Source organism: Corvus brachyrhynchos, unplaced genomic scaffold (genome assembly GCF_000691975.1).
Source record: "Corvus brachyrhynchos isolate BGI_N302 unplaced genomic scaffold, ASM69197v1 scaffold80, whole genome shotgun sequence".
NCBI classification, from domain to species: domain Eukaryota; kingdom Metazoa; phylum Chordata; class Aves; order Passeriformes; family Corvidae; genus Corvus; species Corvus brachyrhynchos.
In genome coordinates this window covers 14,496,628-14,513,479 of record NW_008236769.1, presented here as the reverse complement: position 1 = coordinate 14,513,479, position 16,852 = coordinate 14,496,628, and the positions used below count along the sequence as shown (strand labels likewise).

General features: G+C 42.4%; 1 protein-coding gene across 1 annotated transcript in view; it reads right to left on the bottom strand.

Annotated features, from left to right (window-relative positions):
* Positions 1-282, bottom strand: part of KDM3A (lysine demethylase 3A) — a 30,046-nt gene extending 29,764 nt beyond the window's left edge. Inside the window, 1 exon segment of the mRNA XM_008628682.2 lies at positions 179-282. Within this exon segment, the coding sequence (XP_008626904.1) occupies positions 179-282 (104 nt within the window).
* Between the last annotated feature and the right edge of the window lie 16,570 nt (positions 283-16,852).

Below are 16,852 nucleotides of genomic sequence, written 5' to 3'. Positions count from 1 at the left end.
CCCGCAGCCGAGCCCCAAGGGAGGCACGGACACGCGTTGGACCGCGGTGCCTCCCTAGGTCCGTGTTCCCGCCTCGGCAGCGCCGAGCGTCCAGCTATAGGAACAGCGTTTGGAGGCGGCGGAGGGATCCGAAGCGAGGCCAGAGGGTGTGATACGACCCCTTATACGTGCAGCTCGCGGCGTACTCAGATATAGCACAGGGGGCGGTGGCACCTGCGGGGCGTCTCTGCGCATGCGCACGGGGGTGGGGCCTGCACCTGCGGGAGGCCCGCAGGCCGCCATCTTAGCATGCTAAGGAGGATGGGGACAGGCGGGCCCTGAGGGGCACGGGACAGGGCACGGGGCGAAACAGCACAATATAACTGCGTGCCCGAGGTTCCTGGGGAGGATCGCAGGCTGTGGAGGTGCTCCAGTTGTGGTTGATGTAGGTTGTGGAGTTGTATCTAAAAGCAAATGGCTTCCACCAGCTCAAGCCTTTAACATGAGACCTCTTGTGTTCTTACAAATAACAAGGCGAGATGACAGAATCATAACTGGTTTGGTTTGGAAGGGATTTAGTGCCTCACTGCCCTGACAGGGAAGAATTTCTTCCTTATATCTAGTTTAAGGCAATGCTTTTCAGCTGAAAGCCACTCCCATAACCAGCTACAGAGAAAGAAGGAGTTAAACAGAGAATATGACAGTGATCTGGGTGATGGTGTTCAGCGCTGACCCAAAAAGACACGCGTATTCATCTACTGTAAGACTTTCCCACTAGAGCATGTGGGAGGAAAAGACCAAAAGTGCAGAAAGTACCCAAAGCAAAGAAGCTGTTGACTCATCCAGTTTACTAAAAACTAAGAGTGCTCAGCTTGTGCTATCTCCAGGGCTTTCTATCACCAGAGATGTCTGAGCTTCAAAAACCCCCATCAGAGTTAGATATTCCTGCTATGTTCTGGTCTCATCCTCCATTTTCTCCAAGAATATATTTTCACACTTAGGTTAAATGTATTTTTAAAGCCTTTCCCACCAATTTGCTTCACCTGATCACTTGCCTACTACATTAAAACAAACACACTCATGTATGAAATCAAAAGGCACAAAAAATTCCTCACCTGCCATGATGAGGAAATTGCTGTCCTTCACTCCATGGAAATCAGACAGTCCAATTTCCATGATGACTTTAGGGAATCTCCAATGATTTCTATCAATGAGGTGAACCTCGTAATCGGTACAATTTTCAGCAGGGACAAACAAAGAAACAAAAGTGAATAATAAAAAATTGATGGATCAGCAACCATGTGCAGTCTGAAGAACCACTCATTAGCTGGCACTGAAAGAAAAACAGCTATGCTTGCTTCTCAGATGTAAATATTTACTATATAGACCAGACCTGCAAAGTGGAATTTGTGATAAGATAGTGTATAAAGCAAGCTAGATGTGAAAGTACCAAATTACTTGTTTCATCGTAAGCTTTAGGCTCGTATAGCAGCGACAGTACAATTGACACATCACACCATGTAGGTGTTGCATAACCTCCTTATTTAAAGCCCTTAGTTTTTCTGCAGAGAGAACACTTTGCCTCAAAGAGTAGATGATTAATACATGCAGGAAGAGGGATGTCAGGCTATAATGAAGCAATATTAGTCAATGCAATAGATCAAGCTGTTGGTAGCACTCTGGTTGCTTAATAGTAATTTTTTTCCCATTAGCATCAGAATAAGGGAAAGCTTTAAGGAGAAATTTGAACGACAACAACGTGAGTTTTGTGAATGAGCAGCTCCCACATGCAAAGAGTGGCAGGGAGGTTGGTCAAAGGTGTTTTAATGTTTCGGATAGGTCCTGGCTCTTGAAGGCCAAGAGGACGTGGTGACATAGTACATCAATGCCCTCAAAAATGAACTTATATAGGAAAGGATGTTAAAAGATCCTCTGATGAAAATACAAGATTCTAAAAGTATATAAAATAAAATGAATTGGCAGAGACCAGAAGAGATGGGGAAGCAGACAGAGCACAAGTTAACAGAAGCCTGGACAAAACTCAATCATCCAGGGTACAAACAAGCTTTCAAAGTCCTGAAAGAGTAGAGGTATTCAGAACCTAGGGGGCTAAGTAGAAGCCACATAACTGAAGATATTTTTCTTTTGAAACAGAGAAGATAATCAGCTGCTTGCTTCCCTTGCTTAGGATTCTAAATTTTGTGAAGTTAAATCAGGACCAAATATCTTTATTAAATTATCTAGCTTCTTCAAAAGTTATAAATTAAAGGTAACCAGTAAAGTCCTGGGTCAAAAAGTGAAATACATAAAATTTCAAATTATGACTTTGAACATCTCTGAATTTTCTGCATCGTTTAAGAACATGTTTCCCAGTATTATAACCATACAATACAGGACAAAACTACTGTTGTTTTTCTTAACTGATTATTTTATCACCACCCGCAATAGTTTCCACAAAAACGAATGTCTACTAGAAATATTTTGCTTGTATATGCCCACCTTCAGTCCATCAAGAGAAACATCAAAATGTTCATAAATAAGTTTCAGACTAACCCTATGATATTGGCACAGGTGCAGCTGTCTCACTCTGCATTACTTACCTCTGGAAAACACAACGTCTGTTGAAGTACCTGCAAAACAAAGCAGTGTGGTAAATAAGCAGAAGTGATTAAACCTCAAAACAGCAGGTTTCAGCCTGTTCTTCTGCCTGCAAGAAGTCTTGAGCATAATTTTTTCCAGCTGGCCTTACCTACTGTGTTGAACTGGTAATAGGTAAGCCTTTATCTCCTACATGAGAAAGGAATAATCTCTGCAAACAGGAGCTCTTTAAACAGTAACTTCAGAACACACTTGAATAAATTCTTCCTTTCAGCCACCATTAAGTAACAGAAAATTTCTGTTGTGCAAGGTACCACTAAGAAAAAAGCAGAAGAGGCTTTGAGGTTTGAATTTAATTATTTGAATTTAACAGTTCAGTTTAAATTGGAATTCAGCAATAAAACTCAATAGCCAATTTTATGCCTAAACAATTGCACATTCAGGCATTTACGCCTACCTCTCTGCATATAAAATCTGGATGTGCTATTCAAATATTTGTGCTTGAAAATTGGCCTCCCACTACCTAGAAGTATTTGATGTCACAGGCACTGCAAGAAAGGGACGTTTCAATCAGACAAGGGGCTGTAGGTAACGTTAACTGTCATGGCACGTGTCATCTCCAAAGGTGTTTTCTTTATGGGGGAGCAGATTGTTTTTCAGGGCCCTCCTTCATTTCCGGGCTAAACCTACTGATGCCATGATGATTTTTTGTCTTTTCTTTTGTACATGTTTTATATACCTTTTCATAGCTTTTTGTATTCTTACTGGTTTTTAGCCTGCATTCTTGGACTTACTTTGTTAAGATAGGAGACTAAACATCTTAGAAGCCCCAAACACCAAGGTCCCCTCCAGAGCACATTTTGTAAACTAAGATAGGACCATCCAGGGGAAAGCTTTCTCGGGGAGGGGGGCTCACTCAAGCCTCTCGTTGGGGAATCTTTGATAGATATGCTAATTGGTAAGGCCTGTAATGTTATACCCGATCTATCGTGGGTGTGCATTGCAGGGTGCATTTCAGCACATTCTACCTGGACATCGTGCACCTAAGTATCCTTAAAATAAATACTGAGGTAAAACCCCTTTTTCCCTTCTAATCGTGTTTGGTTCTTGATTTTAAGACCAGGAAAAGGCATCACTGCAAGTGTGTGTGCAGCTACAGCAAGCAATGATCAGTGCAAGATGTTATGGACACCGGGTTTTAAAATCTCTACTGTAGCAACATTTAAGGGTCTCCATTCTCAATCAGAGGACCTCTGAATAGGGAGCTGTACAAGCACAGAAGAGGAATATGGAATCCTTTATGTTCTAGTAATTAATGATGGAGGTGTAAGGACATGTAATTAAGGCTGGAAGTGCTTATGGCCAGGCTATGAAACCACCAGCTGTGCTGACAGCATGGTGCCAATAGCACCAAGGTTGTGGGTTCAATCCCTATAGGGACATTCACTTCAGAGCTGCACGTGGTGATCTTTGTGGGTCCCTTCCAACCCAGAATATTCTGTAAACTGGTAATGGGGCTTTGGGAGATAAACCAATAACTCATTTCTCCAGTATGTCCTGAGATGTGGTGCTAAAGAATGAGTAAAAACGGACTGCCAGAAACTTTCTTATTCACTAGCACCACAGTGATGTAGTTAAATTACTCCTTAAGTAGCTAATGTAGATCAGTCACTACTCGTATCCAACCTGGCTCTAGTTATAGCAGGAAAAGATAAAAGCCTGTATGAGCTCTCTGCTCAGGTTCAGCCACATTACCTCAGCACACCTCACCTGGATCAGCTTTGCAAGAGTGGCAAGACTGGTTCCAAGTCTTTTTTTCCGTGATTATCTCTTTACCATAAGTTAAAATAAAATAATTCATGCCTAATATTAGTTAATATTGTCTCACTGTCTGAAGCTGAAGGAAGCACATATTTTGATACAAAGTACATTTTGATTTTATGTAATTAAATTTACTTGCTGAAGGAAAAACTCTATGAGAAATGCTGACCTACTGTTTTCCATTCCCATACGTATTCTGCAGTGGGGATTGTCTTTTGCTAGCAATGAGTTAGTAGGACTTTGATTTGTTATCCCAACTGCAGAAACAGGAAATTGTGAGAGAACTCTTAGGATGATAAATTAGGATCAATTATTAAATTTTAATTGACTATTAATTTAGCATTTAATTATTTAATTGGGTGTTAAGTATTGTCTGGGGATTGGAATTAGATATTAAATTTTGCAGATTAATTCTAAAGTTAAATTAGCATTTATAGATAGAGTGATGCAATAACCTTTACAAAGTAACCATGAACAAATATTAGACCTCAAACATGGTGGGTAATTCTGTGCTGGTTTTGTTTTTCCTTGAGGAAGAAGGCCTATTATGGAAAAAAAAAGCCCTTTCCCCTCTGGTACTAATACATTATCAGTTGATAATTCAAAGAGTTTGAGGTATCATTCTTCATAAAAGAATGCAAATCAATATTATCTTGATGTATGTACTTGAATCAAGTCTTAGAAACCAGCACCACAACAGGATTGTCTTGGTGATGTACAAAAGGAGACACTGAAAGGTGGGTAAAGAGATGCAGTGAACTTTAAGCAACATTGTTTAATGATCTGAGGAAAGTTGTTCTTTGTTAATTAGCTTTACCTCCAGAAGCCTTACAACAAAACTGAAAACAGAACGTGTTACTCATATTTTGCTACTTAATAATGTCCGGTCTCTGTCATCACTGAAATAACGTAACCTGGCTTTGGCGAAGTTAGACTTCACACCGTTCCCTGCCTGTGCCAGAGAGGTTCTTACAGCTTATTTCAAGTCCCTCCTGCTCTTTCTTTTAAATAGATCTGTTTTGTGATAGAGTATCTTCCCTTGGGAGAAAACGTACACCTTTCTCTTGTGGATCTGACAAGAGATTTCAGCAGCTTGGGCTCCTGGGCGTGTGGGTGTGAGGTCAGTGAGTCCTGTACTAGTGATAGACATTGTTCTAATTTTGAACTACCCTGTTACATGCTTTTCTAAGATCATTTGGACTGAATTTGCAGTGCTGCTTTTGATTATTCAAACCCACATCTTGAAAGTTCTCTTTCAGCGCCTGTAATTTAATGCAGTTTTTAACAAAGTAGTGAACATGTGAGAAGTAGTGATCGTTGAGTTAAAAGTATGTGCAGTTTGGACAAGAACTTAGACTGTTCTTGAATGTGTATTCACTTAAAAAGAGGCTCAGCCTCTTAGCTGGAGGAAGGACACACTGGAGAGTGATCTCAGTGCATGGATCTTATTGATGGACTGCAAATCCTTCCACCCCCCACAGAGGACACCAGCTCTCTTGCTCTAATTCTTCTGTCCTGTCACTTACCAACTCGTCCTTGAACTGGAGCAATGCATATATTGTGTGGTTTACCTGCTACTGCAGTGACTTTTCATGTCAAGGGTCAACTGAGAAATAATTCCCTTTTTTTTAAATTCTGTACATTGTGCTGATATCCTGTTAACAAAGCTAAAATAATGTATCGCTGAAGCTAAAAAATATAGAAAAATTGAAATATTAAGAAATATTAAGATCCCAGATACTGGTGAATATAGAACTGGGAATATTTAAAAGTTGCATGTTGCTAAATGTGACCTAGTTGGTACAGCACAGAACTGGGAGCCAGATCTGGAATCCAACACTAAGTGTGTCATAAGGCAGATCATTTAATTCACCTCATTTCTCTGTAAGTTGGGGATAACAGTAATCATTCTTATGAATTGCTTTGTGTTGTGCACCTGAAAGATGATGAGTATTATAGCTACTAATTAAACATCATTTTAATCTTCAAATTTACTTTCCCTCTCAAACTTTAATAAGTGTTTATGCTCCCTTAATGCCAGAGAGGAAAAAAAGCATGATTGTGAAGCAGCTGCTAAGAATTTTTCCCAGAAGATATTTAATGTTAAATTGGGATTGAGTCATCTGTTTCAGACAAAGGGGCAATGCAAGAATTAATATGTGAGAGTTGAAACTTTGAGTAAAATACATTCAAAGCAGAATCAGAGCAGCTGACACCCCTGTTCCATGAAACTGGCTCCTATCCCCCCCCCAGTACCCTCTGTCCAGAAATTGGAAATGGGGATTGTAATTTCTCTTTAGCTTAGAGGAAATGTAACAGTATTGCTTAAAAATAGTTATAGCTGTAGGTTACAGATTGTTCCTGTTGTTCTCTCAGTGTTGGCTCTCCTGCCATGTGCAGAGGTCTCTGCATCTCCAGCCTGGGAGAAGGGAGCACTGGGCAGTTCTGAGGCCACTGGTACTGCAGTGGACTCCAGGCTGAAGCCTGCAGTGCAGCTGGGCATTGGTACTGGCACTGGTAATTACAGCACTCAACTGTTTGTCATTGTAAACCACGTAGTGATTTTCTACTCCTCTCTGTAAAGTTCTCCGAGTCAACCACATGTCAGTGAAACTTCAGAGTGTCTTCCCTAGTCTCTCTTCACAGCTGTCAGAGATTAGTGGCTGCTCTCCAAACCCTAGGCTTTGATGGTAGAGTTTTGTGCCTAAAATTAAAACAGTGGTTCTAAAGCAGATTCCTGACTCCAGTGAAACTAGGAATTTCATCCACTGATTTAAGAGATGATAAGTCAGCCTTGTCTTCTTGTAAGAGGAAGATTGCAATCTGTCCTGTCTCTCCTCTCTTCTGAAAAGCATAAGAAGGTACATTTGAACTTTTCCTGCCTCCCAATATCTACTGCCCTAAATAGCATAATTACAGTTTTCTCAAAAATGGAAATGACATTTTCCAGTTTCCTGTGCAGAGGAACTTCTGCTGCAGCGTAGTTTCTAATGCTGCTTTTTACTGTTATTTCCTATGCACAGTTTATTACGTAATAAAATTTACGGCTGCAGTTTTCTAATGGGAATATAAGAAACACAGCCAAGTTACTCCAGGCTGTCTCTGTTGTCCAACAAACTTGGACACATAAACAATGAGGAGTAGCTTAAAACCTGTATGTCTACAGGTTGGGGTAACTGGAGATGGATTTGTTTCAAAAGCAAGTAAGGAAATATTCTATGTGATTGAAATAATTGTCAAGGCTGAAAATGATTTTATAAATGCAGTATTGGGAAAAAATTTAGCAGATCATTGGAGGACTTTGAGTTTCAGCAGGCATGGGTTTATGTCAGGTGTTGGGTTCCTTGACTCACTCCATGAGATGATTAGCATTGTGCCTCTGGTTGCAGCAGAGGTTGGATGTATCTCACTTTGTGTAACATGTAGGTCACAAATTGCCAGCACAGAAAATATGCATTTAATGAACTTCTTCCACCAGAAGGCATCTCATTGTCTAAGCCTACTCTGCAGGGAGCAAAGAGAAGCATCTCCAGAAGGAGATTCATACTAAAATAGATGTCTAGAATAAGTGGGACAAATTATCCCTCAGAGATGTCTGATCTTTCTCATTTGCTGTAGAGATCCCTAGTTATTGACTTATGTTCCACCCTTTCTGCTGGAGTAAATGCTGAACTAGATACAAACATAAAGTGGCATGGTGTCTATGCTACTCTGGTTTACACATTGTTGCCCAAATTACAAAAGCAGTGAAGTTTTGGGGTTTTTTTCCTTTGTCAGTAGCTACTGCAATGAATGCTGGTGTGAGGCACTGATGGGCTAATGAGTACAGTGTATGCTCAGCTCTCAGAGGTTTCCTGTGGTACAAGTGACCTTATGATCATTAGAAGAATAATGTCTATAGACAGGAATCACAGGAATTGGTTGTGGATGGTAAAGGATCTTTTAAAGAGGGAGAGAAATGAAAGCTTTGTTCTTCAAGTTCATTATTTTATCAGACTCTTTAAAACATATCTATTGTTTATACACAAAGAATGCAAAATAATCACTTATGACCACAAGCTATAAAAGATACATATAAAAGTTATGGATGGTTCAGAATGTTTACATTTGACTATTCCATAGCAGTGTGTTAGACACGCTACAGTGCAAAGGAAAGTACTGTAAGCTGTATGTTTGCTCCCCAGATGTATTTGCGTAGACTCTTTCAAAGTCAGCAAAACATGAGTAGTGAAAATGGAGCTTTAACTGGCAATAGAAATGTTGCTTTATAGGCAGCCTGTCAGCATGAGAGAACAGGATGTGCTGTGATTGTTAGGACTTTATGAGCAGGTTATACCAACCTATGGCTCAAGAAATGCTGTTAAAGCATGTCTGGAAATAGTGCTTCTGGTTCACTGTGTGGAACTGGTGTTATTACTTCACCTCTTTGCACTTATATTTTCACCTTCGGGATTAACAAATATTTACCCACCTTTGAAAGGTACCTTCTGTTCTTCAGAGAAGTGCTGAATAAATACAGCATAGTATTACCCTCATCAGCAGGTAATCCTGTTAATCTAGCATGCACTCTCTGTCCATGTTGAATATGTTCCATGCTACTTGATCATTGTAGTTAGATTAATGAAGGATATTACAGGGATTAACTCTTAAGCAGTGGCTGCAGCTGCCCACCATGTGTGTTTACTCAAAGCCAAGGTTTTAAATCCTCTTGCCTATAGCGAATAGAAGGAATGCACTTGACTTTTGCAGAACTAATTTTCCACCTGAAAGAGCAACATCTTGACCTAAGAGGTTGTAACACAACCTGTTGCACAGTGCTCTGATAGCTGCTGTGCTGCTGGCACCAGGGGAGACAGCTTCAGTGCTAAGGCAGCTTCAGATCTCTGCCCACCACACCAGTTTTACTGGTGTTGTAAGAGTTGTTGTAAGGTTAAAACTGTCTCATTTCTCACTGCACTGTAACTGCTACAGGTCACAAATTCATGTCTAGACTATTTTATAAAATATTATCTGGAGATGAGGCCCTCCCCAGTGTAATGCAGGCTCAAAGTTGGCCCTGCCTTGAGCTTCAAGTTGGACACAAAGACATCCATGGGCTACTTATAACTCAGCTGTTGTACAAAGTCAGGTGTAGCCTCAGCAGCATGGAGCTTGGCATGAGTTGAAAATCATCCGCAGGGCTCCTGAGGACATTCCTGTGTAGCTTCCTCAGAGTAAGCTCTGTGTTGCTACAGCAACACATTTATCAGCAGCACCCTTACTGGTGTCAGGGTAGTTCTGGGAAGACCATATGATATGCTGGCACACTTTCCATGGGATAGAGATACACCTTCACAGCACTGCTGTTGGCAGTGCTATTCACTGGCTCTATTTTGTCCATTTCATTTCAGTGGTACTTGGAGAATCTCTGGGCTCTTACAGATGTGGGAGGTATTTTCAACAGAGGATGTCTGGGCAGGTGTCTGAGGGAGAAGAGAGCACAGAAAACACTGCATCACCTGCATGCATTGCAATTATGAGTCTCTTACTGGAGTATGGAGGGAGGACATGTGCTTTGTTCAGCAGTTTGAGAGGTTGGAACTTGCAGTTTGCTGGCTGGAGACTGATATGGAAAATGGGGGTTGAGCACAAACGCTATTTGAAAGTGATGATGAAGAAGATGATTTTTTTTAAGCAGTTTTCTTTTTTTCTGTTCATTAGAGTACATTGTGGTATTGAAGTATATAGACTGCTAGGAGTCCAAATTTCCATTTTCAGCTGTAGCCTTTTCAAATCTTATGCTAAGCAGATGTAGTTGATCAGTATTTGTGGGGAGAAACTACTACTGCTTTCCTCAGTCAGGCATGGATGGTTCAGAACGTGTTAGGATACTTTCACTGCCCCTATCGAGTGTTGGGAGCTCTCTATATGCAATACCCGCAGCACGCACTTTGACCTTTGTGAGCTGTAAGCAGGTACCAAGCCAAGGAACCATTATCTGCTCTCATTAACAGTGGCATTAAAGTGAGTGTCTCTATAAATAGCCTGTAGAAGGTAATTTGAAAACTCTTATCACAATGGATGAATTTTTTCTTTGTCTTTTTTTTTTTTCTGAAGCCTCTAAGTTGTTTGGTTTGGATCCTGTTTTTTTTTTTTTTGTTTCAGTTTTGGAGCGTAGCCTTTTTTGTCCCTGGCAAAACGATTAATTCTTGTTCCTACTGCCACATAATGAGAGGGAGAGAAGCAGGATGATGCTGCAAGTTTTTCATATATCCTGACTGCAGAGAAAAAATTTAGTTATATAACTTGTCCATAAAAAAAGGAATCCTTTCCCTGACATCCTTTTTACTTTTCCCAGAATGAAATAAAACTGGAAGTAGCTTAGTGTGGTGGAATTTCATGTTCATGAGTATACATAGTATGAGAGTTGGTGTCTTTAATATGCTCCGTGCTTTGACACTCAGCATTTCTCTTTGCGTTTGTAACTGAGGACAAAGCAGCTGTAAGGCAATGGGTGGTTTACACACCTTGAGAGGAACAGAACAGGACACACGTGGGAGAGGCAGGTATATTCTTGTGTATGGGAGGAAGAGCAAAATCCTGGCAGAAGTCTGAGAAAATCCCTGGAGAAATGAGTGCACTCACAGCGAGGTTGCTGCTCACCTGCAAGTACCTCTGAGCAGCTCCTATGGGAAGGCATCTTTGCCAGCTGTGCCAGGGCAGCTCGTTTCCATCTGCCTCCCTCGGGGCTCTGCGTGGAATTGAAACCACATCCTGGTTTGTGCTGGGATTTAAATTGATCCGGAAGGTCAATAGCAGCCTTTTATTAAAACTTACCACCAAGTAGTATTTATACAGTTATTAAAACATGTTTTTACACTGCCATGTTAACCTAGTAATTGCTTGGGTGGTTTCATCTATGTGCCGGATATTGCTAAACAGAGCAGTGCCCCGATACCAAATTAGTTGGTTAAAGGTATTTCAGTAAGGGATGGTGAACAAGCTCACTTTGCTTTCCTCTCTTACTTCCTTCAATTCTTTTATTACATCAGTCTGTGAAGACAGTATCTGGAAACTGCTAAGACCAGTCTGCGGCTTTCTCCTGACATAATTAGGGCTATGGATAGCCTCCTGCACATTCCTTCTCTGTTTCCTTGAAGGAAACCTCTCTTCTGCTCATCAGAGGGGCCCCTTTCATTATTTACAGCTTCTTGTTATCGTTTGCATTCCTGTTTGCATGGCATGGCGCCTCAGTGAAACCTCAAGGCCATGCACTGACCATATTTCTCTCAGTATCTCTCTTGAGCAAATGTCATGTTCACACTGGCGCTTAATTGCCTGCCTCCTTTCTCTCTGTGTCTGCTTTAAGGTCAAGAACATGGTCAAGTTATCCTTCAGTACATTCACTATTGTTGTCATCATTAACCACTACACAGTAATAAAATTCAGAACAATCCATCCTTCCAGAGCAAGAATGTAAGGAGTGACCCACTGGATCAAACCAAAGCTCTGTACATCTCAGTATCTCCTCCCTGGAGGCAGTTGATAATAAGGGCCCAGAGGGACACACACGAGCAAATTTAAAGCATAACCATCCCCTAGTCTTGACTCAGTGTGCATCATCCACAGAAGGTTGCCATGGCTATTAAATGTCCTGTTTTAAAGCTAATATAGGCTTGGTCTTTCTCCTGGTTTCAAGTTTTGACAGTATGCCTTATTATGTAAAGTCACTTTTTAGTCACTTTTTTGTTGTTGTTATTGTTGTTGCTGTTAGGAGTGGGTTTTTTTGATTATACATAGGGTTTATTATTGAACTGTTTCCTTTCTTTTTACATTTCAGTTGTATGCTGTCCATAGCAGGGTGTTTAGGATGTAAGCAGTGATAAGCCAGTGGAAAGATGGTAGCAGCTAACAAGGAACAAGGGATCTAACTTGAGTGTCAGAAGTACTGTAATAACAGTGGCAACTTATTAATGTCTTTATTGACTTTTAAGGCTGAAAAATTAATTCCCAGTTTAAAATACAGTCCTTTTTTTCATCAATTTATAAAATGCGGCAAATCAAGCATTTTCTTTGTTCCTTATGTGTCCCTTCCATCTCAGGATATTCTATCATTCTAGGGTTCTGAAATAGTAGGGTGGAAAACATGCTGGACTAGGATAACTTCTAATGGAGCTGGAGGGTCTGCAGAGACCTCAGATCCACTAATGGATTATTCTAAACCACATGTATTTATTCCAAGGCAGAGGCCTCTTGTATCATGTAAGTTACAGAAGAGGATATGGAAAGCAAAGAACAGACTTCTCAGCAGACACTTTTGATGCACAATCTGAGGTATTCAGAGCTTACTATTTGAGATATTGAGTATTGGTGGCTGAACTCTGTGCTGCAGAGTTTTGTATTTGGATAATTGGGGCTAAACTCTCCCATTTTGGTTACCTGAAGCCAAATGATACATTCAGACATGCTGGTCTCCATGTTTTCCCCAAGTTCTTGTAGTGAGTCACTGAAATGGGGAGTGTTTCTCAGGAATCACAATTCCCGGTGCAAATGCCAGACCACACCACTTTTGAGACAAAATAGGCATTTCTTAATCTCTCATTGCTAATGGCCATAGCTCTGAAACAATTAATTCAATAATAAAGATGGAAATAGCAGCCAGGAAATACTGAATGTTTCCCCATGCTTTTACAATACTCCCCATGAGTAGGATTAACCTTCTCCTGTCTGCTCCATATTTGTTAGTAAAGCTGTCATTTCAGAAATGGGCATTTTTCATTACTTTGTTCAGGAGCTGCATTCTTCTTGGATTTTTGCTCTATTTGTCCATGTTACCCTGTTATGTTTTCGTTTATTTGTTTCTTTTGTTGTGCTTCCTAAGTAGAAGTCAGGAGATAAATGCAAGGAGTCACCCATTCTATTCCAGTGGGTGGAACACCGAACATTTCTCTTTCAAGAGGCTGAGTATATTTGTCTATATGTATGTGTGCATGTGCATTCCTTGATGGGATGCAGAATATTTATTCCTGATCAAACTATCTGTCTTCTCCTGATACTTTTTAGGTGCTGTAACAATACTGCATGATATATGTGTGCACTATGGTTATGTGTATTTTATTTATTTTTATATTTATTTTTGGTTTTGCCAAATGAACTTCAGCACCCAACTATCGCAGGTTTTCTGTCTGATATTTTTCTCTATTCCTGGGTACATTTCTTGGCTGGGTTGTCTGCACTTCAGCTGTTCTTAAATGCCTCTGGTGTAGGTTTGATCCATTGGAGGATGTAAGAGTTGTCTGCACTTGCTACTTCCTGACCTTTTCTAGATTTGGTGACAGAGTGCCCTGTGCATGTATGTCAGTGACGCTTTTGTTCTAAGAAGCCCTGGCTTGGCAGTTGTTGTTCAGCTGTGAGGCACAGATCCCCTTTCCCTGGCGCAGAGAGGAATGAGTCTGATTATAGTAGAGCTGTTGGGGGGGTCTGACTTTTCCATGGCTGTGAACTTCTCAGGAAAAGTAGTTGCTAGGAGAAGACTGCATAGTATTTAGGGCAAGGGTGGTGGTTCTGCCTTCATTAACAGAGCTGATATGTTTTATAATTTGGGGAACAGAAGTCAAACCATCTAATGGTGCAATCTGTGTAGGATTTTTCACTGCCAAACCTTCCACTGCTAAAGCAGTTCCAAAATATTCCACTAGCACTGGATGGCATTTCTGCTGAGCTGGCTGTGTAAATTAATTCATATATGTTCCTACACTTTAACTCTTCTTTTGTCTCTCCATTTTTTGGTGGTCTTTTTGTTTGTTTGATTTGTTTTTTTATAGACTGGATGAGGTGGTTTAACAGCAACGGGAAGGCTTTCTTCAAGCAAAGCCTCTTTCCAGGATGCTTGGGATGTCACATGCACAGCTCGTAGACACAGAACTGTGTGACTTGTCCTAGGACACAGCCCATGAGGAGTAGGTAGGGGGCATTGTCACCCTTCCACTGGTGACTCAGTGGAGCTGAATTATCTCCTTCACCCTGTGTTTACCAAACAGCCGTTTCAGTAAAGCTCCCTGCATTCATAGTCAGGCTCCTTAGGTTTGCCATCACCAGACTACCTTGTTAATTATCTGTGTATATTTGAGGCTTAAGATCAGTCAACAGTCATCAGGTGGCGATTGTGCCAGTTGTGTACAAAGCAGCACAAGAGGGGTCCATGTCCTGCTTCCCCCTGTCAGAGATTGCTGCCAGCCAGAAAAAAAAAAATCCTCAAACTTTTCGGAGGTTTGCTGCCCAGAAAAGAGCAGTGAGGTCAGCAGCGATGGCAATTGGCAGGAGTTGCAGTGGACATGGTGAGCTGGAAGAGGCTGGAAGGAGCCAAGAGGACATGAGGCTGAGTTATGATTTGAGCACTAAAACGTTTTGCTGCAGCTTTGGGTGTTGTCCTCTGTATTAGCTGTCTTTGTGATCCAATATCTTCTCTTGTTGGTCCAGGAAATATGCAGCAAGTACTGTGCTTGAAATATGCAGCAAGTACTAAGTGGCAAGTTCTGTGTACTGTGGTGATTACACAAATATTCTTGCAGAGAGATCTGTGCCTTGTACTTGATAATATCCCATCATTAACTGTAACAATGTTGTCGATTGTCTGCCAACATGCAGTCTAAAAGCTCACACTAAATAATCCTGACACAGGAAAAATCTTGGATAACAGATTTCCAAGTACTTGTTTGGCTACGATATACAAGCAAGACAACCACAGGATGATTCACTGCTTCAAGAATTTGGGCTGGATGATCTAATGGCTTCTTTTGGAGAGAAGGCAGTTCTTGCTTAGAGCAAGCGTGCCTGGAGAAGACGGCTGATTTACGCTTGCTTGCTGCAGCACACCACCCAGCCCCGCCTTTGTGGTGCCTGTACAGCAGCCAAAATGCTGGCTGGAGCGATGCCGCTACTGTCAACCCTTAGAGTCCCTGAGGAAGGGGTGTGTGGCCCCATAGCCGCAGCTGTGGTTCGCAGCCCGTGCGCAGTCCGGGATGCCGTAGCGCAGCGGCGGTGCGGAGGGGACGGCGCGGTGCCGGTCCCAGCGCGGAGGGGAAGTTCCCCCTGCTGGAGGAACGGATCCGCTGCGGCCAGCGGAGCGGCGCGGCCGGGCACTTGTTCCCCGAAAATTAATTTCTAGAGGTGCTGAACTTTAGCTACGTGTCTGTCTCTGTCTGTAGCTTTACCTGAGGGCTGTGGGTTGTTGGTCTGTCTGCCCGCCGACGTATTGGTTTTCTGAGGACCAGATACAGAGAGCCAACGTAAGAAAAGCTGATCCTGTTAGGGAGGACTTTTGAGCTCAGCAGAGGAAAGGTGAGGTGTCAGGTCAGGCTGGATAGGGGTCTGAGCAACCTGGTCTAGTGGGAGGTGTTCCTGCCCATGGCAGGGAGTTGGAACGAGATGACCTTTAAGGTCTCTTTCAACCAAACCATTCTGTGATAAGGGCTGGATACTGTGGACAGAACTGCGAGGAGGTCTGTGGTAACCTGGGACTAGAGAAGTCTGTGATCAGCTCCTAGAACTGCTGCCTCTGGTTTGAAACGTCCAGTCTCTCCCTGCAAGAGTTCTTCCCAGGTTACTCACAATACATGAGAGATTTTCAGCCTCTTTCAGGTATGCTGTCGCAGAATGACGGGGAAACTTTGCTGCAGATGCCCAAAAAGAACAATGTGTGGGGCGTGGAGGCAAGGATCCTGCCGTGCACCCAGGGTGGCTGGAGCCCTGGTCCTAATGCCAAAAACAGGCCAGCTGCTTCACAGACCAGCCTCCAGGTGAAGCTTGGGGATGGTCTGGTGGCTAGCTTGAGATCTCAGGATTACTGCAAGACAAAACCTCATCGTGAATTGCCATGGGCATATATGCTTCCAGTAGAAGGGAAAAACCAAAGCAGGGAAGATGATTTCAGGCAATCTAACCACATTTGGCATGTGCTGGTGAAAGAAAGGAAAAGAACCCAAAGGAAACTTAAAGAGAACAACCTGCAGGTCAAGCCAACATATGTTTTGTGTTTGGGCAGCTGTTCCTCATGGAAATTGGACTTGACAGCCGTGAGACCCCCTAATGAAAACTGATGTCGAGGTGAGATTGCTGTTTGTCATCACTGATGATGATGGCAATTTACCTGGATCATGTGGCCAATCCCCTTGTCCGTTGTGCCTGGACACTCTGGGGTGTGTGAGGAAATGGGGAAATCCTTCTCTTTCTATGGATCGAAGACACCCCTCGACCCCGTGCCTCAGCTTTGCCTATACTTTGATGTGAACAGTCCGTAGGATTTCCTTCGTGTCCTGCTCGGCTGCAGTGGTCCAAGGAGCGCCCGCGCACCTGCCTGCTGCCGCGGGTGGGGCAGGGACCCCCCTCCTCACCCGAAAGCTCCGCGCACGCCCCGGGGCCTCCGGCTGGAAAGTCCGGCGGGAGCGGGGAGCGTGGGGGGCTCCTCCTCCTCCCG